The sequence below is a fragment of the Rutilus rutilus genome (assembly GCF_951802725.1).
Source record: "Rutilus rutilus genome assembly, chromosome: 2".
NCBI classification, from domain to species: domain Eukaryota; kingdom Metazoa; phylum Chordata; class Actinopteri; order Cypriniformes; family Leuciscidae; genus Rutilus; species Rutilus rutilus.
The window spans coordinates 54,195,840-54,219,891 of NC_140210.1; the positions used below are offsets into that span (position 1 = coordinate 54,195,840).

Genomic DNA, 24,052 nt, shown 5'->3' on the forward strand with positions numbered 1-24,052 from the left:
AATTAACTCTGCAAAAAAGCAACATGCAGCATATACTGTACATATACATACACATACATTAAGAGTGGAAAATTGTTTATTACTGTCAGAATGTGGCTGTTTTTTACAGTATATACTGTACACAGTTAAACCTGGCTGTAAAAAAAAAAATAAACCATCCAAATTCTGACAGTGTCATACCTTTTTCAATTAAAACAGTAATATACCGTATAAAATAATGCATTCTGGGTAATATTTGTCGTTTTTGAGAAAATAGCCTACAGGGATATACTGTGAATTAACAGTAAGTTTACAGATACATGTAGACACATTAGATGTAAATTAAACTGTCACCCTCTAGAAGATTTAATTAATGCAGATTAATTATGTTCAGTGTCATTTGTCCTTCTATAGAGAAGATGAAGCCTGTATGAGCTCTCAGTATCAGACACTGTAACCTCCACTAGGTGGCGCTCTTTCAGTGTGATTAATGTAATATTCAGTCAGTGCTGATGGTGGGAGGAGCCAGTAAAGCTGATCATTACTGATAAAGAGCTGAAGAAAGAGGAAGGAACTAAAGCAGACAGATGTAGAGACAGAGAGATTCACACAGAGAACATTCAGCATAAAGAAGACTGAACTCAACTCACAATGAAGATCCTCCTCATCTTCTTCACTTTCTCCCTGATCTCAGGTCAGAGCTTTTCTCTTTCATCACTGCAGTAATGATGCTGTTTTCTGTTCATGAGGTTTCTGATCACAGTATCAATCTGATTGACAGGTGCAGTGAGATGCGTCAGTGTCACTGGATATTCTGGAGGAAGTCTTCTTGTTGATTCACAGAAGACTTGGTTCAGTGCAAATACTAAAAGCTTTAATAAATTACCTGAGTGGAGAAGTATATTGAATGATATGAAACATGATAAATGGATCAATGATGGAAAATTCACAATGTTTCAAAATAATGAGGGAAACCTTATGATCTACATTAGAGGTTTGAATGAACATGACGCTGGAGGATACTGGATTGGTGTTCTTTACAAGTGGGGTATAGATATGACTTTAAATGTGGAAGAAGGTCAGTCATTTTAAGATCAAAGTCTTGGTGTAGTAAAATTCCTGATCTTTTTAAAGCCTGCATAATTTTTTTTTTTTTTGTAAACAACAGATTCTTGTTGTAAAGTGTCAAAGAGAGTGATGGTGAATATTGGAGAAACTGCTACCTTCAGCTGTGAATATTCACAGAATCATATTAATGATCCCAAGATCATATTCAAAGAAGGAAAAGACTCTATTGAGACGATTTACAGCACCTCGAAGAAGACCGAAAGATTCAGTGTTTCTGATGACAAACATAATAAACTCATGACTGTGAGAATTACTGCTGTGACTCCAGATGATGGAGGAGTTTATTTATGTGGAGTTTGGATCAACAGACACTCGTACAGTTACTCCATTATTAATACTGTTCATCTACATATTAGTAGTAAGTAAAACAAACTTTCAATCAAATCTTACATAAAAGTTTCTAAAATCAGTGTGTGTTGTACATAAATACATAAATATTGTATAAGCACCAAAATATAACTGTTCTTTGTTTGCAGTGGCTCCAGTAGTGAGACGTGAAGGAGAATCTGCTGAGATCTTCTGCCCTTATGATTCAATCTATAAATCAAAGTCAAAGTCTCTCTGTAAGGGGAAGTGCTCCACTAGAGATAGAAATACTCTCATTGAGACTGTGAGAGAAGAGAAAGAGACCAAGACTGACAGATTGACTCTGAATGATGACGTCACTGCAAGTGTCTTCACTGGGACCATCACTGGACTGACAGCAGAGGATGCTGGGAAATACTGGTGTGCAGTGACATTAGAGAGAGACGTGAATTATCTTTACACTCATCTGATCGTCATCATGAACGAGGGTGAGGAAGGTTTATACATCTGAATATGTGAAACTATGGCTGTGAATTGATGTTCTCATATTTCTAATATTTCCAGAGCTGAACTTGACTAAGTATGAAGGAGACGACGTGTCAATCCAGTGCAAACATCATGATGAACATCAGAAATGCTTCTGCAAAGCACATGAACCCTCCATGTGTGTGAAGGATGGAGTTTCATTGGAGACGATCAGAGATGATCGATTCTCTTTCAGTGATGAAGCTTCTACTGGAGTCTTTACTGTAAACATCACTGATCTGAGAGAAGAGGATTCTGGGATATACTGGTGTGGATCTCACATCATCACTAAAGTGCATTTAAACGTCAACAATGATAAGAATAAAGGTAAGAGCGTTTATTTTATGTCATTGTCAAATATGAGCACTATTTTCTACATTTGCTCAGTTCCCTTTCAAGGGAACTCAAGCTGTGTCGAAGCGCTGCAGGAACGCCCCTGCATGAGTGCGTCATGAAGCACGTAGGAATCAGTCCAATGGAGAAACGGAACGTCATAGGCGGGTGACGTCATCGACCAGGAAACTATAAAGCACCCCTGAATCACAACTACACTAGCCTCTGTGCCTTCAGCAAGCGCTCTGTGCGCATCATTGTCTGAAAGTGTTTTTGTCTGTCCTTCGTTAAATCTAGGCAGGAGTTTTTCACACACACACAAATATTCATGTATATATTCTTGTCTGGTCTTAAAATTTATAATACAGAATTATTATTATTTTTTATCGCTTCCACGTAGCCACGCAAACCGGAATCATCCTGACAACGCTTTATCTGTAGAGAGGTAAAGGGAGGGAGGGAGGCCTTCACAGGGGAGAGACTAGTTGACACTTCAGGACTGCGTGGTCCTTCATCAGATCTGGATACGGCCTGGATCCTGCAGACTGCGGTAAACCTCAGGATAAACAGAGAGACTAATATTAGCATAGACGCCATTCATCTTATGATGTAACGAGTACATCAGGATTTATGGGAATTTTGAGATCGCAATAGACGTGAAGAACTATAATGCGTTAAGAGCTCGCTCAAGTACCGCAGAGCTGAACCATTTAGTGCTTTGTAAGTAATCAGCAATATTTTAAAATGTATACAATGTTTAATAGGGAGCCAATGCAGTGTTGACAGAACTGGGCTAATATGGTCATACTTCCTGGTTCTGGTAAGAACTCGAGCTGCTGCGTTTTGGCCCAGCTGTAGTTTGTTTATTAAGAGTACAGGGCAACCACCCATAATAGCATTACAATAATCTAGCCTTGTTGTCATGAACGCATTAACTAATTGTTCCGCATTTGTCAATGAGAGCATATGACGTAATTTAGATATATTTTTAAGATGGAAAAATGCGGTTTTACAGATACTAGACACGTGACTTTCAAATGAAAGATTGGTATCAAAGAGCACATTACAGCCGGTACTTCATTGTTCCAAAGAAGGATGGTGGGGTTGCGTCCAATTTTAGATCTGCGCTTGTTAAATCACACAGTAGGGAAGCTCAAATTCAAGATGCTCACTCTCAAGCAGATCGTGTCACAAATCAGATTCGAGGACTGGTTTGTCACGATAGATCTAAAGGACGCTTACTTCCATGTTTCCATCCTTCCACAACACAGGAAGTTCCTGAGGTTCGCTTTCAGGGGCGAAGCGTATGTCGTGTTCTTCCGTTCGGCCTAGCTCTATCTCCCTGCACATTTACGAAATGTATGGATGCAGCTCTGGCTCCGCTGCGACTCCAGGGCATCCGCATTTTTAATTATATCTACGATTGGTTGATTCTAGCTCAATCTGAGCATCAGGCGGTTCGGCATCGAGATGTCGTTCTCGCTCACATCAAGAAGTTGGGGTTGAGGCTGAATGCCAAGAAAAGTGTGCTCTCTCCTCTACAGAGGACCACTTTTCTGGGCGTGGTTTGGGATTCGACGACGATGCAGGCATGCCTTTCTCCTGCTCATATCGCTTAGATTCTCTCAGCTGCGAGGCCTCTCCCTAGCTCTGTTCGAGCCCATTGAAGAAGTTTCTGAGAAATTCATTACTCTCAAGACTATCTTTCTACTTGCTATTTCTTGAGAATTGGAGACATTCAAGCACTCTCGGTTTCTCCCTCGTGCCTGAAATTCTCGCCTGGCATGGTAAAGGCTTTTCTCCATCCTAGACTGGGCTATGTTCCTGAGGTCCCGACTAATATTGTTTGCCCAATAGTACTGCAGGCTTTCTGTCCTCCTCCTTTTCTGACGTCAGACCAAGAGAAACTAAATCTGCTCTGCCCAGTTAGGGCATTAGATGCCAACATCCACAGAGCTGCCCTGTACTGTGGAGGAAATCTGAACAGCTGTTTGTTTGTTTTGGGTAACCCAGGAAGGGGTCACCCAGAGGATGAGCAAGGATGGGTAGTTGAGGCTATCTCACTTGCTTATGAGTCGGCTGGTCAGCCTTCACCTTTGGATGTACGAGCTCACTCGACTAGGAGTATGGCTGCTTCTAAAGCTTTATTGTCATGACGTTTGTGATGCGGCAGGCTGGTCCTCACACACATTCATTAGATTCTATGATCTTGAACCTCAGCTCCACTCCAGGGGCACAGGTGCTTTCGTCAGAATGTGTGCTTTGACTTCACACGGACGGGCATTTGCTCTTATGGCGATGTGGGTATTAGCGTTCCCGCAGTGCTTCGACACAGCTCGACACTAAACACCTCCTGCACTCATGAGCAATGTCACAAAATGAGCTAAATAGAGGAACTGAATGGAATTATTTTATATGAGATTACCAGGAATCACGAAAACACACAAAACGTCTCGGTTATGTATGTGTAGCAAAACGTGGCTCATCTAATAGTGACTACGCCACCCCGAATTAGCGGGGAAATAATCCAATAAACGGGACACAAGTCCGTTTGCTCAGGAGAGGCAGGAGGCGTGAGTTCACATTTAAACAAGCAATTTTTATTAAACAATTACACAAAAATAATACACAATAAATTGTTTTGATCCGTAAACAAAAAAAAAAGGAATGTAGATCACTGCAGGGGCTGAGGCCCCCGAAAGGCAGGCTAACAATAGCTGCATACGGCAAATAAAACACAATTTGAAAATCACACTCCACTACAGATAGTGATCAGAAATAACACAACACTAATAACCCCTAATTAAGGTGAAGCCCGTGCAGCTACAACCACCAGCCTGCTTCCAGGGACACTCAGCTCCTGCGGAATACAGAAAAGGAAATGAATAAAAAAACAAATAAGCCAAACAATAAAGACAGAATCAATTTATAGGCTAAACGATCATCAACTGGAACCAAGACAAAAAAACAACAATTTATACCAAAGAAATACACATTCAAGACAACGTGGTCACATCACAAAAGTCACACAATCGGTCATAAAACTACACAGGGAATGAGACGCTGCGTCGCCCTGCCATACTCCCGGCATGCCCGTGATCGACTTGCTACAGCCTTTCAGAGGCTAGTGCGGTTGTGATTCAGGGGTGCTTTATAGTTTCGTGGCCGATGACGTCACCCGCCTATGACATTCTGTCTCAGCATTGGACTGATTACACATGTGCTTCATGAAGCACTCATGCAGGGGTGTTCCTGCAGCGCTTTGACGCAGCGTCTCGTTCCCTCTTCAGGGAACTAGGGTTGCATACGTAACTGAGACGTTTTGTGTGTTTTCGTGATTCCTGGTAATCTCATATAAAATAATTCCATATACAATTCCGCTATTTAGCTCATTTTGTGACATTGCTCATGAGTGCAGGAGGTGTTTAGTGTTTGTGGTGAATAGAGTGTTTTCATTTCCCACCAAAACCACAGAAATGAGCTGAAGGTTCAGAGTCTCAGTTTAGTTTAGCTCTGAATCATTAACGGTCTTTATTCAGGAAACCCACAGTGAGACACATGAGACTCAGATCAGAGACTCAGTTTTTCCCATTATTTAGTTTCATTCGATCAATCAATAGTCTATCCAACGTATTTCCTAATGTGTGAATGTTAATTAACACTAATATGTGTTTGTGTTTGATTTTCAGATTTCTCCATGTTCATCATTATTTGTGTGTGTGTGATTCTGCTGCTGTTTGGTGGATTCACTCTGACTGTGTGTAAATTAAGACACAAGAGACGAGGTGACGCACACACACACTTAAGTTCAGTCTACTGCACAGTTACCCACAATCCCCTCTGATGGGCTCCTGTACGCGTCTGTCAGTTTCCATAAGCATGAAGAGTCTCTCAGTGAAGCTTCAGTCACTGTCAGTAAGAACGAGCTTTACTCTGATTACACCACGGTCAGTCACCGCATGAGACTCAACTAACTCACTTATAACAGATCACAGATCAGCACACATTACACCAGTATTTAAACAAATAGACTATGATATATATATATTTTTTTTATATTTACGCTTATGCTCACAGTTTAAATGAAAATGTACTTAATCCATAATTTAGTGTTAAAGAGATGTTTAATTGACAGGGTCGTTCAGTTCAGTCTCTTGAATCATGACACACTTTATAAATTCTGCTCATGTTTCTTCTTTCACACGTGTAGAATAACAGTTGTGTCAGAGGTTTATTGGTGTGTGTAAAGAGTTTCTCACCTCAGTTTATCTGAAGGTGTGAATAAAACAGGAAATACAACACCTAAGTGACACTTCTAGAAAATACTGTGAAGTTTCCAGTCCAAATCCAGAGACACGTTTAGTTAATAAAGGCTCTTTAACAGCAGCTCTTAAAGCTGTTTGGTTTACTGGTTTCTCTTTCTCATCTCTCTGAATATTGATTGTGTTTGATCTGCTTTAGATTTGTACATGCAAGAGACTTTTTGCTAATGTTGTTTCTTTTTAGTTCATTCTTGCTCTGTTGAGACTGACATAATTTTTCTGATGTAAGTTTTTCTGTAGAAACATATTTTACTAATTGAAAAATAAACATTGGGAAACTATACATACTATATATATATATATCAAATGTTGTCATGGGATGGCATTGACTGAATCTAGTTTTCCTACTGATGACTGATACAGTATACAGTATACTGATTATTAATATCATAAAAGACAGCGAGAAAAGTTTAAACTCTGCAAAGGAGAAAGTCCGAGTCTGAATAATTGTATGTATTTTAATTTGTATCACATTCAGGACTGTTTGAAATATGCATATAAACTACTAACAATCCGGTTATTTACAGTCTTATCAATAGTTCATCTTTTTCATTTTCATCTTTTGAAATGATTTCTTGTTATTGTGATATTCAATAAATGGAAATTATTTTTCATTTATGCAAAAGTTTTGGTCAGAAAGTTTCTCATGAACACTGGAGGTGTTTTTGTGTTTGTGTGATGAACAGATTTTTCCGTCCTGCTCAAAGCCACAGAAAACATGTGAAGGTTGAGGGTCTCAGTTCAGTTTAATTAAACACACGTACTCAGGAAACCCACAGAGAGACACATGAGACTGAACAGAGAGACAGAAGATGAACAAGACAATAAAGACTAACAGCTGATCATTCAGTAATTCACCTCTAACATTTACTGAAAGTGTTGAACTTTTATAAAATCAAATGAGAAATAGATACAAAAACACTTCTAGTTACTGTTACCTCCTGCTGCTTGACTGCGTGTTAGAAGAGTAGTGTTGTTTGAGTCTGACCCAGAGCTGACAGCCATGCTTTCCCGGGTCGCTGTGAGCATCGGCTCAAGTTGAACCCTCCACCGTGCCCTGAACGCTCAAGGGTGGACGATTCAACGCTATCTCACGACCAACTCGTACAAATTCCTATGAGTGAGTAAAAGGTGGCTAATTCGTACGAATTTGTACGATTTGTCTAAACCCTAGTTATGGGGAGGTTTAGGGGTGGGGTCAGGGTCATTCGTACGAATTCATATGAATTGGGCAATTCTTCAAATATGTACGATTTAGCAAAAATCGTACCAATTCGTATGAGTGAGGCCATATGAATTTGTACGAATTAGCCACCTCGTATTTTATTTTATTTGTACATTTTTTTGAGGAACCGGGTTGTGTCGGTTCCTCAGGGTGGGGCTGAACAGCAAAGTCCCAGTCCGGTTCCTTTCTTTCCAGAAGTGCATGAGGGGGTCACGAAGTCTAGAAGGCACTTTTTTCTGCCTGAAACCGCTCCACTGCCTTCTACGCTCTCACTACCCTCGATGGTGGGGCGGCCTTAGGGTACATGGAGATCCCCCAGCTGGAGTGTGGAGTTGTGATGCAATTATGCCCGCAAAGTGTTGCAGCCTGGTGTGGTTGCCCATGTCTCCTATCCAAGGTGTGTAAGTTCCCGGCCATGTTAAGGCTTACATCACCGCTGGACAGGGCTTCTCCGCCTTGCACGCTATGGCCCTCCTGCAGGTATATCAGCCCAAAGCACTCATATTACGCTGACGACCTCCAACTATATGTTTCCAATCAAACCAGGAAATGACTTTTCATTAGATAATCTCTTCACATGCCTCAAAGAAGTCAAGACCTGGATGACAAATAACTCACTCCAACTGAATGAAAATAAAACCGAAGTGCTTCTACTGAGTCCTGCTGCTACCAACAGCTTCATTAAAACACAGTCAGGTTCGTGCAAAAAATCTTGGAGTCGATTTTGATCCTCTTCTCCAATTTGGCAAGCATGTAAATGCAGTTGTAAAGAGTAGCTTTTATCAACTCCGATCCATTAGCAAAAGTGAAAAACTTTCTTTCTAGCAAAGACCTTGTAATTGTGATTCCTTATTAGGCTATACACAGACTCCAGGTCACAAAGATCTTGTGATCAGTTACTTTTATCTGTCCCTCGTTCTCGTTTTAAATCAAAAGGTGATCGAGCTTTCTCTGTAGTCGCCCCAAAGCTCTGGAACAGTTTACCTTTAAACATCAGGGCCTCTCCATCACTGGATGCTTTTTAAATCCAGTTTCTTAATAGTTCTTTTTTCTACTCATTTTCTCTTCATTTTATTTTTATTGATTTATTTTATTGTATTGTAAAGAACTTTGGATCAACTACGGTTGTGTTAAATTTGTGCTCTATAAATAAAACTTGACTTGACCCAGGGTTGATGCAGGAGCTGTGCACAGCGATGGACCTCGCCCTTTAGGTGACGAAAGTCACTGCGTAGTCCCTTGGGTAGTCAATGTCCATGTTAGTGGTTACGTCCCCTGATGGAATAGAGGTATGAGGAAGATGTACATAATAAAATTGAAACACACTCCTATAGTTTTGGTCTCTGGTGAGTACTGTGGTCGAATGTCTCAAAGACAACAAATTACTGCAAGCAGGTGGTTCGCTTTATTTACAGTATTAACATTATAATTTACATTAATGAAAACTTATTTACAGCTATATACAACTTAAGCAAAATAACTGAAAAATGATAATTGAAATAAGCCAGATAATTGAAAACACACGCTAACTAATCCCCAACTCTCTAAACTAACTGAAAACAAAAACAGAAAATAAAGGATTCTTCAGTGCTTAACAGGCCATAACTAAAACCTCACTAACTAACCAAACAAAACTTACAAATGGTTGCACACGCTCCTTCCCTAGTGTGTCTAACAGCGGTCACTCTACGTGTATGTAAGATGTATGTCACGTGACGTACTTTCCTTTTCTCTTCTCTCCGGACTGTTGCAGTTTAGATCAGGTAAGAAGTCCTCTGTGTGAGCAAACACAAATCAAAATAAGCAAGCAGGCGAACCACCACAAAGTCAGTACTTTTCAACATCAACAACGGTAGCACAGCCAACAAACACACTCCAAGCTACTCCTCTTCCGTTCTCCAGAGTGCCTTATATCCTGAACCACAACCGATGATTGGTTGTCTCCGACCAATAGCAGCACCTACAAATTTAAAGATAGCAGAGAGCGGGAAAATAGGAAGAAACCAACAGCAGAGGGGAGAAACACAGCAACCAATAACAAAAGGGGAGGGAACAAAAAATGCTAGCACGTAACACCCCTAACCTTAAAATCAAACATTATACATATAATGTTTATATTGTACACAAAATAAACCCTCACAGGTGTTACACTCTAGAAAAGGCATCCGCAACCACATTATCCACTACCTTTTTGTGCCGAATCTCAGTATTATAATTCTGAACCACAAGAGCCCATCGCATTAGCCTTTGGTTTTGATTGTGCATTCGACACAGGAACGTAAGAGGGTTATGATCTGTGTACACAACTACAGGATACGAGGTTGACCCAACATACACTTCGAAATGCTGCAATGACAACAACAAAGCCAGTGCCTCTTTCTCGATTGTGGAGTAGTTACACTGATGTTTTTTTAAATTTCTTAGAAAAGAAACACACTGGGTGATCGATACCTTCCTCGTCCTCCTGCAACAGCACAGCGCCTGCTCCAACTATGCTTGCGTCCACCTCTATCTTGAAGGGTACAGAAAAATTAGGGGCAGACAACACAGGAGAGCTATATAACAAATTCTTAATGGTTTCAAAAGCACACTGACTTTCAGCTGACCAAACCCCGCTTCTTTTGCGGGGCTGAGCAAGTCTGTCAGGGGTTTTGCAACAGAAGAAAAGTTCTTACAGAAACTTATGTAATACCCTGCCATTCCTAGGAATCTTCTCAACTCACGACGAGTAGTAGGTCAAGTCGAGTCAAGTATATTTGTATAGTGCTTTTCACAATACAGATTGTATCAAAGCAGCTTCACAGTATTAAATTAAAATAATACAACAAGGTTTGTTTCTAGTGGAATTTATTGATTGATAAAATTAAATATCCCCAAAATATCCCCAACTGAGCAAGCCAAAGGCAACAGTGGCAAGGAACCGAAAAACTCCATCAAGTGACCTAATGGTGACCTAAAACTCCATCAGGTGACCCAATGGAGAAAAAAAAAACCTTGGGAGAACCCAGGCTCAGTCGGGGGCAAGTTCTCCTCTGGCGTTTATGAACTAGAGACAGGATTTAACTGTAAGATTAAAAATATTATATGATAGGTGCCGGGAATTCTTTGATGGCATCGACCTTGGCCTCTACTGGACAAAAATCTAGCTTGCTAACAAATTTAGCAGAACCCACATTGTCAATGCAGTCCTCCATCCTTGGCAACGGAAAACAATCTGATACTTTTACAGAATTCACTCTATTATAATCGGTACAAAATCGAACTGTTCCATCAGCTTTTGGAACCAGGATACATGGAGAGCTCCACGGACTTATGCTGGGCTTTGCAAGATCCTTTTGTAACAAATACTCAACCTCTTTCCTCATTGCAGCCCTCTTTGCAGCATTCATCCGATAAGGGTGCTGCTTATAGGCATGGCATCGCAAACATTGATGTCTTGATAAAGCACATCAGTTTGTTTAGGTACATTCCCAAAAATCTGAGGAAAACTTTGAATCAGTGTTACAATGTTTACACGCTGATTCTCTGTCAAATGACACAGCAACTTAGAAGGATTAGCTAAAATCTCAGAGTAAGATTGCACCAGGATACTGGAATCCAAACAGGACTTCTCTGAAAACGGTAGAACATCCCCACGTATGAATGAGCGTGCAGCTCCAGTATCTCGCAAAACCCGAACCTCAACTTGATCATCTGGTTGGCCACTGAAAGATACAAAACCTTCCAACAAGAATGGTTGGTAAACAGAGTCAACAGATACAGGAATTGTTGTTACCAAACCAACAGGCTGTGCTCTGGAAGAATTTTGCTGTTTCCTTTTCAGCACTATACAATCACCAATTACATGACCCATTTTGTTGACAATAAAAACACTTGCGCTTTTCTTTAGCTGGTTCTACCTTTGTTCTAGTTGTAGCGGTGTGTAGCGGAAATAATGGGGAACCATTTCTATCACAACGCATGGTACTAAACACATTTTTATGAGTCAATGCAAACTCGTCCACTAGTACAGCAGCAGCAGACAGTTTCCTCACCTTCTGTTCATTCAAGTACAAAACAATGCGTTCAGGCAAACACTTTTTAAAATCTTCAAGGAGCACTAATTCACGCAAGGAAGGAAAATGATTAACATGACTCGAAGCGCACCACTTATCAAACAAAACTCCTTTCCCAGAACACAAACTACATCTCTATTCAGACACAGCCTTAGATGAACTGAAGATAAAAACATTAACTCTCTCAAGATCTGATTAAACAACTCCACAAACAGCATTACCAGCTTCACTTATTACTAACCAGACTGACTTTATTTCTGTCAGACGTCTACAGAAGATCTTATTGAGAATTAACAGAGGTTTAGATGTTGATGTCTTATTGAAAATGTTTAGTTTGAGGTCACCATCATGGAGATCATCATTGTAAGATCTCAGTTGTCCTTAATGTCAGACTGTACGGCAGTCAAGGCGCATTAAACGGACGCACGCAAGAAAACTTGTCCAGAGTTTTACATCATCAATCAATGACACGTTCGGTGATGTGAGCTGCATTACATGTGGGATTGAAACAGTGGCTACAAAGAAATCTCTAACGTTAATTTTGGCCGTGGCTTGTCTTGAAAAATGAAGACTATTTGACGATGGTTGCAGGAGAAGTCACTGCAGGACTGTGAGTCAAATCTTCTGGCACTGGCAGAATTTCATCTGACGTAAAATTTTATCACAACTTTCATTAATCGGCTGTCGGTGAACATATCAAACTAACGATAAAAGACAGATTTTAGCCTTGGATCAGAGGAATCTTTTAGGATTTGCAAAATTTGTCTCAGACAGCCAAATTGTGGCCAAAATCGCACAGTGTGCATCCGGCTTAACTGTGGGTTTCCTGAGTAAGTAAAGCTGTGTTCACACTGAAGTGACACTGTACTGCATGTCTCCAGTGGCTGGCGGTCGCTGGTAATGTTTGTGAATGACATTCACAGGTTGTATTCCATGTTGTAGACAAATCACTTTTCCTGCTGCAAAAAAACAAATATTTTAGAGAGAAAATACCAAATATAAATAGAATCAGTTAATAAATTCTTAATATTAAAGATGAACAAGAAACAGCGAGTGCTCTTTGCCATCATGGCTATTTATCTGGGTTCATGAAACCCTGAAGTTGCTGAGCCAAGTTTCTGATGTTATTGTGATTATATTAGTGAGATCATGATCAGACAGCACACAGATCTATATCTTCTAAGTTTTTCATGAATGCTGGAGCTGTTATCGTGAACATGAACATGTCGTTTTCCGTCCAGCTCAAAACCACAGAAAACTATTGGGTTTAAGAGCATTTTTCTGATATTACATACTTTTGATTTAACAGAAAATAAATAACCAAATCCAATATAAGAATGCTGTCTGTTCTTTCAACTAATCATGTAAAGGTTCAAAACGGCATGAGGGAACTATTTGTGTCTTGTGTTCTGGCTGGCCATCGTGTAATTACAGTAAATCCTGAAACTGGAGTGGAATCTGGAAATAAACAAGATGAAAAAACAGGATGTCCAGAACACAAGAACGTCGGTGCATGAATAATGAATGAATTGTGTGTTGACAAATAAACACAACATTAATATAAAGGCAAAGTGAGAGAAAGACTGTCCCCTTTGTGTGTCTAGGTTTTGGTTTTATTGTCTTTTGTGAAACATGACCACATCTTAGTCTTTCTCTTCTGCAGATCTGCACATGTTCTACTTCAATGCTTCTCTTCACTGCGGGTTTCCTGAAGAAGCCTTTTTATTCTTCACAACCAAACTAAACCGAGAAACTGTCTGAAGGTTAAAGAGACTTGCTTGTAAGACTGGTTTGACACTGTGGTCAGTGTGATAAACATCATGAGATGTTCTTCAGCTTGTGGTTTTCTTTTGCTCTGTGTATCTTCTTTGAGTCAAACCAAGAAGCCCTTCAGCCGCCTCCAGGTGTGATAAAAATAGATTATGCTTATCTTAACAACAATGGACACAGACTTTCCACTCCATAAAATATAGGCCTATATAGAACTAGGCTATACATTTTATGTGACAAAAAATGGTATTTTAAAATAGTCCTTTAGTGAGAGTATCATTTAAGTAGAGACAATAAAGGCACTGATCTAGTCTGTGAAAACAAATACTTGAGAGAATCAACTGGGACTGTAAACACAAACATCTTATTTAATAATCTGGCTCCATCTAGGGCAAACTTGTGTTAATGACTGTTAAATATCTTGGTTATTTAGGTATTGTATAGGTATTCTAGTAGCAAAATAAGACACACTCTTTATCCAGTCGGTGTTGTTAAATCAGTGATGCTGGAGTTTGATTGACAGCTGCTGTCCGTGATGCTGAATCAGAAACAGAATTTGCTCTATATCTTGTGTCTTTAGCATTTTCAATATGTTATGTCATTTTAAATGTTTTCATTTTTAAAGAGTTTTAATCTTGAAGCCACTTTGTACATGGTTTAAGGCCCTCAGTAAACTTACATGTACATTTACTGTCGCCCTCTAGAGAAATATTTGCATAATTTGTGTCATATGTCCTTCTATAGAGAAGATGAAACCTGGGGTGCTACTCATTTCTTATTTGTGCATCCTCGTTTCCTTTCCTTGTTTCCTTTCCTCACGTCTCAGCTCCACCACTAAAACTTTTTCGTTTTTGAAATTTGAAATTTCAAAAAATAAAATTGAGAGAAAGAGAATTGAATTGAACTATACCAAACCTTTATTACAATTATTCTAAAGACATACAATCAAATCCTACCTCAGACAATACAAAATATACACACAATCCACACAAATCAAAAGTCAATACATTTGAAAAAAAATTACAAACTGTAAACTATCATTCATAATTTCACAGAGCCCCCTTATGACGTGAAATCAATTCAAAATATATAAGATCCCCCATAGTCATATAACACCGAAAGTCAATTAAAATGATGGATTTCACCAGGTTAAGAAACACAATTTGTAAATTGCTACTTGAATTTTGTTCAATTCTTATTTTCCTTGTATCATAAATTTCTCCTTTTTCGCTTGACCAAATAGGAAATTCAGCCCTGGAAATCGAGAGTTCTCACGAGAGCACAAGTTGAATTTGCTCAGCGAGTTTTACTCTGGCGTCGAGTAATGATGCTCATTAAATATGCCCTTGTATCCGAGCTGCACCAATCACATCAGGTTATCTGATATAGGCGGGCCAGAGGCGAGCTAAACAGAAGACGACAGCGCTGTGACGTCGAAGTCATTAGTAAACATTGCAAGATGGCTATGGATGAACACCAGTTGTTTGAAACGGCTTTGTCCGCTACAATGAACGAGTTAGACTTGGCTTTTTATCTAAAAGACGAACAGAAGACGGCGTTCGAATCGTTCCTTTGCAAGAAGGACGTTTTTGCTGTTTCGCCGACCGGATACGGCAAGAGTCTAATCTACCAGTTAGCTCCGCTGGTAGATAAGCGTATGGCGTTTATTGTTGTGATTGGTCGTAGTGTTATCCAATTGCGTGCAGTGAGATTTTCAAATGCATGCTTGGTGCCGCCCCTCGAGCTGGCCGAGTTTTCGATGCCATTAATCTTTCAGATTTAGGTCTGGATTTCCAGGCTAAGGAAATTCAGCAATTGCAAACAAAATCTCCGGGTGTATTTAAAACCACAAAATAAACATTTTTAAAGAAAAGATCTCATCAAAAACGATCAAATAAACTCTTTAAAACCTGAAACATTTTATTTTATATCGCATTCACATTCACATTCAATGATGTTTCAAATCAGCTTTACTGAAACCATGCGTAAATGCCTTAAAAGCCTTAAAAACACAAGCAACTGGCAAGCAAAATAAAAAATTATAATTAAATGTTTAAAGACAAGACTCATCTGTAGGAAACTGTTTTCCTCTGACATTACAATATTTGATAAATATAATCTGTTTACACAGAACGTGTCTCATCAGTGTTACTGGACCCTGTTTACTGCACATCTGTCTGTCCTTTTAAATGAATCATTTTATACACATTCTCTGCTGTGGAGATTCAGCTGATGAGACGGATGAGGATGAGGAGGATGAGGAGGAGGAGGATGAGGATGAGGAGGATGATGTTCTGTGATAGTTTGTCTCTAAAAAACAGAAAAGTGTTACAAACAGGAAGTGTTTTTTTTCTTTCTTTACTCACAGCTCCTTCACTTCCCTTTTCTCACAGACACTGTTTTCTTTCACACATTATTCCTCAGACATATTTCACACACAAAACCACAAACTGTCGGCATGTTCTTTAGAGCGTCTTGGAACTCTCACGATTTTATATACACACACACACACACACACATATATATACAGTATATATATATATATATATATATATATATATATATATATATATATATATATATATATATAAAAGGATCATGTGATGATACTTAGGGAAAATAATGATCCAGAAAAAAAGCAGGAAATCATTTAAAGCACACTTGGATTTCACTGCTTATACCATGGTCACCTAAATGGTAAAGTTAAAGCTGTCATTGATGTTTGCGGAGCAAAATTTGACTGGCAGATAAATATAATTTGATTAATTTCCATTAGTTATTTTATCTACGAGTCACTAGAGTTTGAATTCTGATGTAAAATAAAAGTATTTAGTTAAATTTATTTAATCATTTATTTGAATTCAATTTAGTGTTTAGTGTTGTTTTAGTTATGATGTGGAGATCTTCATGGGTTTGATGGTCTCAGTTACTCACCTGTTAAAACCTTCAGATTCACTTCTGTGTAGGAATCCTTTTCTATAGTTATATCAACTGCACACTGGTACGTCCCATTATCCTCTTCTCTCAGATCTCTGATGGTCACAGTGAAGACTGCTGCACTTGTGTCGTCATACAGAGAGAATCTTCCAGACTGAACCCATTTATCTTTAATATCAGTCCTGATGAGATCAGAGCACCACTCATACTTTGGTTTAACTGGCCTCTTTCCTTTACAAAAAAACTTTGCATTTGCTGTAGATCCTTTTTTATATCTGCATGTGATGTTGACGTCTCCTCCTGAATATCCTGTCACACTCATCGAGCTCACGACACCTACAACAAACCAGCATCTTAATGTATCATCTATGGGACTGGACGCAGATGAACTTTCAAATTCAATTAGTTACTGCTTCTTAAAGTCAAAAGAACAACATGAACTGAAGTAAAAGACTCTCCTCATCAATTCTGTGCTGTTTTTCATGATTTACTCTGAGTTCAGATTCTTACCAGGAATCATCAGCAGAGTGAAAGTCCAGATGATCTTCATTCTTCTCTCTTATTAAATGATCTTCTCTGTTGTTAGTAGATTCAGTTCTTCTGAAGCTCTCGATGTGTGTTCAGAAGAGTTTTGAGTGTTTCTTTCCTGGTTACATGTTTAACATGAAGAGCTGAATGTGACAGAGACGCCCACTTCCCCTGAGAGAGAGAGAGAGAGAGAGAGAGAGAGAGAGAGAGAGAGAGAGAGAGAGAGAGAGAGAGAGAGAGAGAGAGAGAGAGAGTAAATAAACCACTGCAGTCACTTGACCATTAAAGCACCCATGTTGATCTACTAACCTTCAAATAACATTCTAGTAACATTAAGGAAACTGGACATTTTTATGTTCTTGGAATGTTAGAAATCAACGTTCCTATAATGTTGACCTGTTAATCAAAATTAAGTTGAAAGAACGTTTGAGGAACATCGTACCTGTTAAAACACGTTCCGCTAACGTAAAGACAACTGGACATTTTTACGTTCCCAGAACCAACACTGAATATTTGGGCAACGTTATTTTAACAAAACTCTGTTAGCTGGGGCTGTTCTCCTCTCTGTGTCAGCTGCTTCTCCAGAGCTAGCTGCTGTTTTCTGTGGTACTCTCTGTCCTCTCTCAGCTCTCTCAACTCCTCCCTCATTAGAGACAGTTATGACAGTTACTTCCTCTCTCTGGTTTTTCAGTTCCTGAATTTCTTCCTTTAGCATTGCTATTTCTTTCGTGTAATCCTCTTTTTTCTCTGTTGGATCAGTCTCTTGCAGTTCTCCATGCACCTCCTCTCTCAGCTGCATCAGCTCCATCTATCTGAACTTCTCTTTAATGTCGCTGATGATGCTTTGTAGAAGGGAGATCTGCTCACTGTCGTCCCTGGACTGCTCAGTTGTGGACTGATGGGTGGAGGTGAAGGTGAAGGTGGTGTCTTCTGTCTGCTTCAGTGCACACAGATTCAGATACTACTCCTCATGGACTCAAACGGCAAGTTTGGCGATGAAACTGTTCCCGAGAAGAAACGTCAAGAAAATTTGGTGTCCAAACACATAGAAAGTCCCGGAGCTCTTGTGTGAAGAGCAGCTGGGTTCCTTTTAAGCTTGACGTCGACTAGTTACTGATCATTTATGGCCTATAGAGGGTGCAACAGGATAAGAAAGTCCACTTTAAATCTTTGTTTCATTAAAAATGACCAAATGTTTCAGTTAAAATGCATACTCAGAGAGCACTCCACTAGATAAGTTTGATTATACCATCTGGATGTTCAGAATGTATCGCGTGATTGCATGTTTTACAAAGCTTATTGTACAGGTAAGTTAATTTCCGCTCTAAACTGCTATTGCATTACGCACGCACACACACACACACACACACACACACACAGACAGTAGCACACAATCAGGAGCGCAGAAATGAATTGTAAACTTTGTTCTATGATTTATCAATAAAATAGCTTAGAAACTGAAAAGTTCTAGCATATATTTCTTTTAGTAACCAAAACCCTCAGTTTCACCATTAGTGGAGAGACACTGCCAGGTAGAATTAATTCACACACAATCGCTCTCTCTCTCAAACCAATGCATTCATATAAATGTAATCTTTACTCTAGTACTTTATCTCTATCTGATTTAGAACGAGAATACATCGGTGAGAAATATAATGACCCAAAGACAAAAGAACTGATAAAAATAAGCTGTTATGTAGGACCGCAAACCACGTTCACGGTGAATCATAATTTTAAATCATGCATTTATATATTGAGTTCAACATTACTCTTAAACTTCAAAATGACTATTATCAAATAGATCAAACTAGATTCTACATGATCTTGAGGGAGTGTGAGTTGGTTTGCTGTGCTGAAATGTGTTTGTAAGGTTTTGCAGGATATATGTGGTCGGTCAGCTGAAGAGAAACGGTTTATCTTGTGGTTTTCAGCTTGTGGTTTTCTTTGGCTCTTGCTCTTCATATTCTTTTACTCGAACCGAGATGCGCTTCAGGCTCTTGCGTATGTCATAAACACAGGAAATGGTTTCTGTAGAAACGATGGACACACACTTTCCACTCCTTAAAGAGATGCTGTGAATTTGTGTAATATTATCAAAAATATTTTTATTCAGGTTGTTTGAAATATAGATATCACAAATACTTCTGTTGAATGTGGAATGACTTTGACAGTATCAAAGGGAAGCACAAGCTCAGTGTGTGTTATAAAATGTCTTGGTGTTCAAATGTAATATTTTCCTGCTGGATTAATTCACTGGTAAAGAGTTTTTTAATTTATTTTTTATTAGCATTGTTATTGGATTAGTCTTTTATAAATCTAGTTATTAAATGAATAAAGTCTCTTTGAATCTCTTTAGAGTTTGTGTTTGTAATTTCCTGTTCGTCCTGTTCATCAGATGAGTCATTTAAACCTTCAGCTCCATCTAGTGGCAAAATGACCTCCGTGAAGTTGGCTTGGCTCCCCATAAAACGAAAAGACTAAAGAAAGACTTTAAATGTCTGTAAGCTGTTAAAAGTATTCAGAAAACTTAAGACACTACACAATTTAAAAAATAATAATAAAATAAATAAATATTGGTTATTTTATTTTAATACAAAATGAAAGCATCAGTCACACGTAGCCTAGAGTAGTGGCAGTACATTACATATCATTGTGCATTGGTGATTATATAAAGACCAAGTGTCAATATCTAGCACAAATCTAAACTAAAACATTCCCATATCTAAAGAAAAGAACAATGACAGCAGCGGCCCTGTGCGAGCACAAGCGAACCAGACAGGTTTGTAGACGAGATGGATGGAGGACGCGGCTTGCACCGTATTGAGAGGAGGATGGATGGGGCCATGTATCGTGAGTTCTTGGCCAACAACCTCTTTCCCTCAGTAAGAGAATTGAAGATGTGACGTGGCTGTATTTAGTTATTTAGTTAATTTAGTTTTTATTTAGTTAAAACTAAATATTTAACTATTTATTATTTATTATTATTATTATTATTATTATTATTAATTTAAATATTTAGTTTCACCCGAAACATTTAGATTCAACATTTAGATTTAGATTTAACATTTAAATTTAACATTTAATATTTAGATTGAACTATTTAAAATATCTCTAAGTTGACAAATATTGTTGTAAATGTGCTAAAAAGTGACCGTCAAAAATTCATACCAGTTTTTTAAACATTGTTTGAAGCTAAATGTGACAAAATGTTGCTGTTATTTTCAGCGTGAGCCGGTTTACAAACGGCGCCCCATACCCTTGTGCTTGTGATCGACGACGACGCCGATAATAAATCACCACTGTGGAATATCAGCTACGTTGTACGTGAGTCTTTGCTTACACCTGACCACAACCATTCAGGCATGCTATCCGCCCTTTTGTGAGGACAAAAAAAGGCTTTAAAAACATTTGAAATATGCAAGTCTTTTAATCTTTTATTTTGATATATAATCTTTTCTGATTTGTTAGGCCTGTCTTGTGTCTTGTCTTCCACCCCCCCCCCCCCCCCCCCCTTTCGTTTATTTGTTCTACATTTTGACTGTTTCCTTCTTTGTTTATAATGTTCTCAATAAAAAGAGTAACTCGCGCTACTCAACATCGACGGGTCGTCGAAAACAAAAGTGAACCCAATCTTTTCCAGAAGGGCCTTTCCATAAATTAGTCAAGTGTACATGTGATGGTCACTTCGAGGAAGCGCTTTTGCCGTCCGTTTATGATCACGTGACGTGATACAGGATTGATTTTGAAAACTGAGGTAATTTACTGACGTTACTGGGATAAAACCTATTTAAACAAAATGGGAAATGTTCCTTACAAATGTATCTGCTTTTCCACACACCACACAAAGAAACAGTGCATAAACTGAAATAAGACTGAATTTAAGACACAAGAAGTAGTAATATTTGATGCCAAATATTTTATTTATCAGACAGCTTAAAAGAAGAATGAATTTCAATATGATTATGTCATGGCAACCCCTTTTCAAACACTATACCTTTTAGTTTCTACAACAGTAATATAATAATTAATTTGTGTTTTTTTTTTTTTTTTTTTTTAAGGAGACATATCATGCTTTTAAATTGTTCCTTTTTACATATAAATCATACATTTGTAGTCTATATAAAGCGGAACTGCAATGCTTGGGTCTGAATTCTTCATTATTATAGCTCCACAGGCCCCTTTTCTGATGTGCGTCTGAGAGCAACTCGTTTTGGTGCGGTCTCTTTAAATACAATTGAGACACTTCATACCCCGCCCCCTCTCCAGGTTGCAGAGGTTCAACTCCACCCCGTTCGGCCATTTTTGTAGTTTGATAGCAGAGATACGATTATCTAGCGGCACAGAAACCTTTTATTCACACGTTATTAACAAAATGTCAACAACGGAAGACTTGTCCAGCCAGCCTTACATGTTCGAGCCAGAGTCGGAGTCGGAGCGAGATGAAAATGACGACGAACCTGCAGAACAACGTCTTCATATGGATGTATCGCACTGGTGTGTACTGTATTTACACATGAAACTTTGGTCTTCCGACCTTTTACCACCGTGTGGATTTATTTTGATTAATATGTGCGAGGGAGAGAGAGCAAGACAGCGTCTAGTTTGGAGACGGTGATGTCTTGTTTACACTTTCGCCTGGCTCTGAAGAGAGAGAGAGCGCGCGCGCGACCGGGTCTCTCTCTCTCTGCTCGTTCTTTCAGTTAAACATGCGCCCTTGTCACAAGCGCGGCAGTTTATCTACATTAGACGGTGTAATGAAGCGTGTGGGTTACTACATCCAACAACCGAACATTTTAACTTACCCTCTCGTAACTTCTGCATCCTTTAGCTTGGACTACAAAATTGCAGCGAGAAATAAAAATGGCGGATTGCTCGAAGTGTTGGGCCGGAAGTCAATGTCCTAATTTGGCAGTTCCGCTGCAAATACTGTGACGTAATAGTTCAAAAGACGTCATAGATAACAGAAAAATTGGAACAGGTTGAAAAATATGACCAAAACAGAATGTAAAGATATCAACGAAGCACCTGAAGAGAATAATTTCATATTTTCTGTACTTCTAAACACTCCAAATATACAACAAAATGCATTTAAGGGCTAAAAAAGTGCATTTGGCATGATATGTCCCCTTTAAGGGGCTCTTTTATGTTAATTTGAAACACATATTTCCCTCCATCTGGGGTATTTGGTCTCTGAAACGTACTCGGTTACTAACGTAACCTCGGTTCTCTCTAGAAGAGGGAACGAGTACTGCGTCTTAGCTAAGACGCTGCGGGAAAAGTCTCTTTTCACGAATATTGAAGCAAAAAATTATCCTTAATTTTAATATTTGTAAAACGCATTTGCCACAGTATGCAGCCATAGGCAAGACGGCTCGTTTGCTCATTGGCTGTTGTACTAGCAAATGCATAAGCCTATCGAGCGCAGGCTGATGCAACATCAGACCAATGAGGCCACTTCCCGCCGACGCGGGCGTGGCCTCGCCCTATAAAGGTAGCTCGAAAAGGCTGACTCACTTGATTTATTTCAACGAAGAAGCGAACCAAAGTGAATCGTACGCACGGCAGGGAACGCAGTACTCGTTCCCTCTTCTAGAGAGAACCGAGGTTACGTTAGTAACCGAGTACGTTCTCTTACGAGAGTTCTCTCGTACTGCGTCTTAGCTAAGACGCTGCGGGAACCCAATGTAAGACGCCGTGCGTGCAGGGATTAACAACCATAAACCTGGAGGCTGACCCAGGATTTACAGTGCACAATCACCAGAGGGACTGACATAGAGTCCTAGAACAAGAGGAGGAACTCTCCGTTCTGATATGTGGCTGCGTCTGCAGACGTAATATAAGACATCACTTAGACAAGACACCCTTGACTAAAGTGGGAATATGGGTCTTACGTAGAACTGCCCGTAAGATAGTAGTAACGCACTGTGCTTGCATTCTCAGTGTTCAATTACACCGATAACAGCTTAGCCTGCAAAGCGGGAACCTCGAGGTTATAAAACCTGATAAATGTAGACGGCGAGGCCCAGCCTGCCGCCATACAAATATCCTGTAGAGATATTCCACTAGACCAGGCCCACGAAGAGGCAACGCCTCTCGTGGAGTGCGCTCTGACACCCAGCGGGCACTGAAGACCCCTGGAGGTGTATGCCAACGCTATGGCGTCAACTATCCATCTGGATAGGCCTTGTTTCGAAACAGCCGTTCCCTTGGAACGTCCACTGAACGAGACAAATAGTTGCTCAGTCTGTCTAAAGGCAGCAGAGCGAGACACATAGGCTCTTAAAACCCTGACAGGGCAGAGAGAGCCCAAGTCTCCTTCCTCTTCTAACACCGGCAGGGCGGACAGGGATATAACCTGAGCCCGAAACGGTGTATTGAGGGATTTCGGCACATAGCCGTGCCTAGGTTTGAGTATGACTCTCGAGTCACTAGGCCCAAACTCCAGACACGACGGGCTCACTGAGAGCGCGTGCAGGTCCCCTATGCGCTTCACTGAAGCAAGGGCCAGCAAAAACACTGTCTTAAATGACAGGTGTTTGAGACTAATCGACTGGATGGGCTCGAAAGGGGAACCTTTCATGGCCTCCAGGACCGTAGAGAGGTCCCAAACAGGGACCGACGGGGGTCTGGGAGGGTTCAGTCTCCTAGCTCCCTTGAGGAAGCGGATGACCAAATCGTTCCTTCCTATCGACTGACCGAGCGTTGTCTCAGCGAACGCTGCGATAGCCGCCACATATACTTTGAGCGTGGATGGGGCTCTGCCCTTATCCAACAGCTCTTGAAGGAAGGAGAGAACCTCCGTTACCTCACAGTCGAGGGGTGAGCATCCCCGAGCCACACACCAACTGGAGAATACCGACCACTTTGAGGCATAGAGCCGTCGAGTCGACGGTGCTCTAGCCTGAGTGATAGTATTTAGCACTCCTACTGAGAAATCAGCGGGT

General features: G+C 39.8%; 2 protein-coding genes across 3 annotated transcripts; one reads left to right on the plus strand and one right to left on the minus strand.

Moving 5' to 3' along the window:
* The first annotated feature begins 492 nt into the window (after positions 1-492).
* Positions 493-7,104, plus strand: LOC311286289 (polymeric immunoglobulin receptor-like). 2 transcript variants are annotated; one of them, XM_084402421.1, is made up of 6 exons: positions 493-673; positions 761-1,057; positions 1,148-1,465; positions 1,584-1,901; positions 1,978-2,265; positions 5,961-7,104. In XM_084402421.1, exons 1-6 carry the CDS (start codon positions 631-633, stop codon positions 6,113-6,115), a joined length of 1,419 nt encoding a protein of 472 aa, XP_084258547.1. In that variant the 5' UTR covers positions 493-630; the 3' UTR covers positions 6,116-7,104. The 2 variants fall into 2 exon arrangements, with proteins under 2 accessions (XP_084258547.1, XP_084258548.1); XM_084402422.1 differs by lacking the exon at positions 493-673 and having other exon boundaries at positions 924-1,057; positions 1,225-1,465.
* A 7,437-nt stretch (positions 7,105-14,541) lies between these two features.
* LOC311286883 (CMRF35-like molecule 8) lies at positions 14,542-17,691 on the minus strand. Its single transcript, XM_084403329.1, has 4 exons — positions 17,551-17,691; positions 17,091-17,279; positions 16,578-16,916; positions 14,542-15,953 (listed from the first exon to the last, which is right to left on the minus strand). The coding sequence occupies exons 2-4, from the start codon at positions 17,128-17,130 to the stop codon at positions 15,838-15,840; spliced, it is 495 nt and encodes a 164-aa protein (XP_084259455.1). The 5' UTR covers positions 17,131-17,279; positions 17,551-17,691; the 3' UTR covers positions 14,542-15,837.
* Between the last annotated feature and the right edge of the window lie 6,361 nt (positions 17,692-24,052).

Bases quoted from the DNA above. Each gene is read 5' to 3' on its own strand.
- LOC311286289 (XM_084402421.1), top strand. From the start codon at position 631: ATGAAGATCCTCCTCATCTTCTTCACTTTCTCCCTGATCTCAG. The intron at 1,058-1,147 runs GTCAGTCATTTT...TGTAAACAACAG, and splicing joins GACTTTAAATGTGGAAGAAG to ATTCTTGTTGTAAAGTGTCA. The intron at 1,466-1,583 runs GTAAGTAAAACA...CTTTGTTTGCAG, and splicing joins TGTTCATCTACATATTAGTA to TGGCTCCAGTAGTGAGACGT.
- LOC311286883 (XM_084403329.1), bottom strand. From the start codon at position 17,130: ATGAAGATCATCTGGACTTTCACTCTGCTGATGATTCCTG. The intron at 16,917-17,090 runs GTAAGAATCTGA...GGTTTGTTGTAG, and splicing joins CACTCTGCTGATGATTCCTG to GTGTCGTGAGCTCGATGAGT. The intron at 15,954-16,577 runs GTGAGTAACTGA...TCTGTTTTTTAG, and splicing joins GAATCTGAAGGTTTTAACAG to AGACAAACTATCACAGAACA.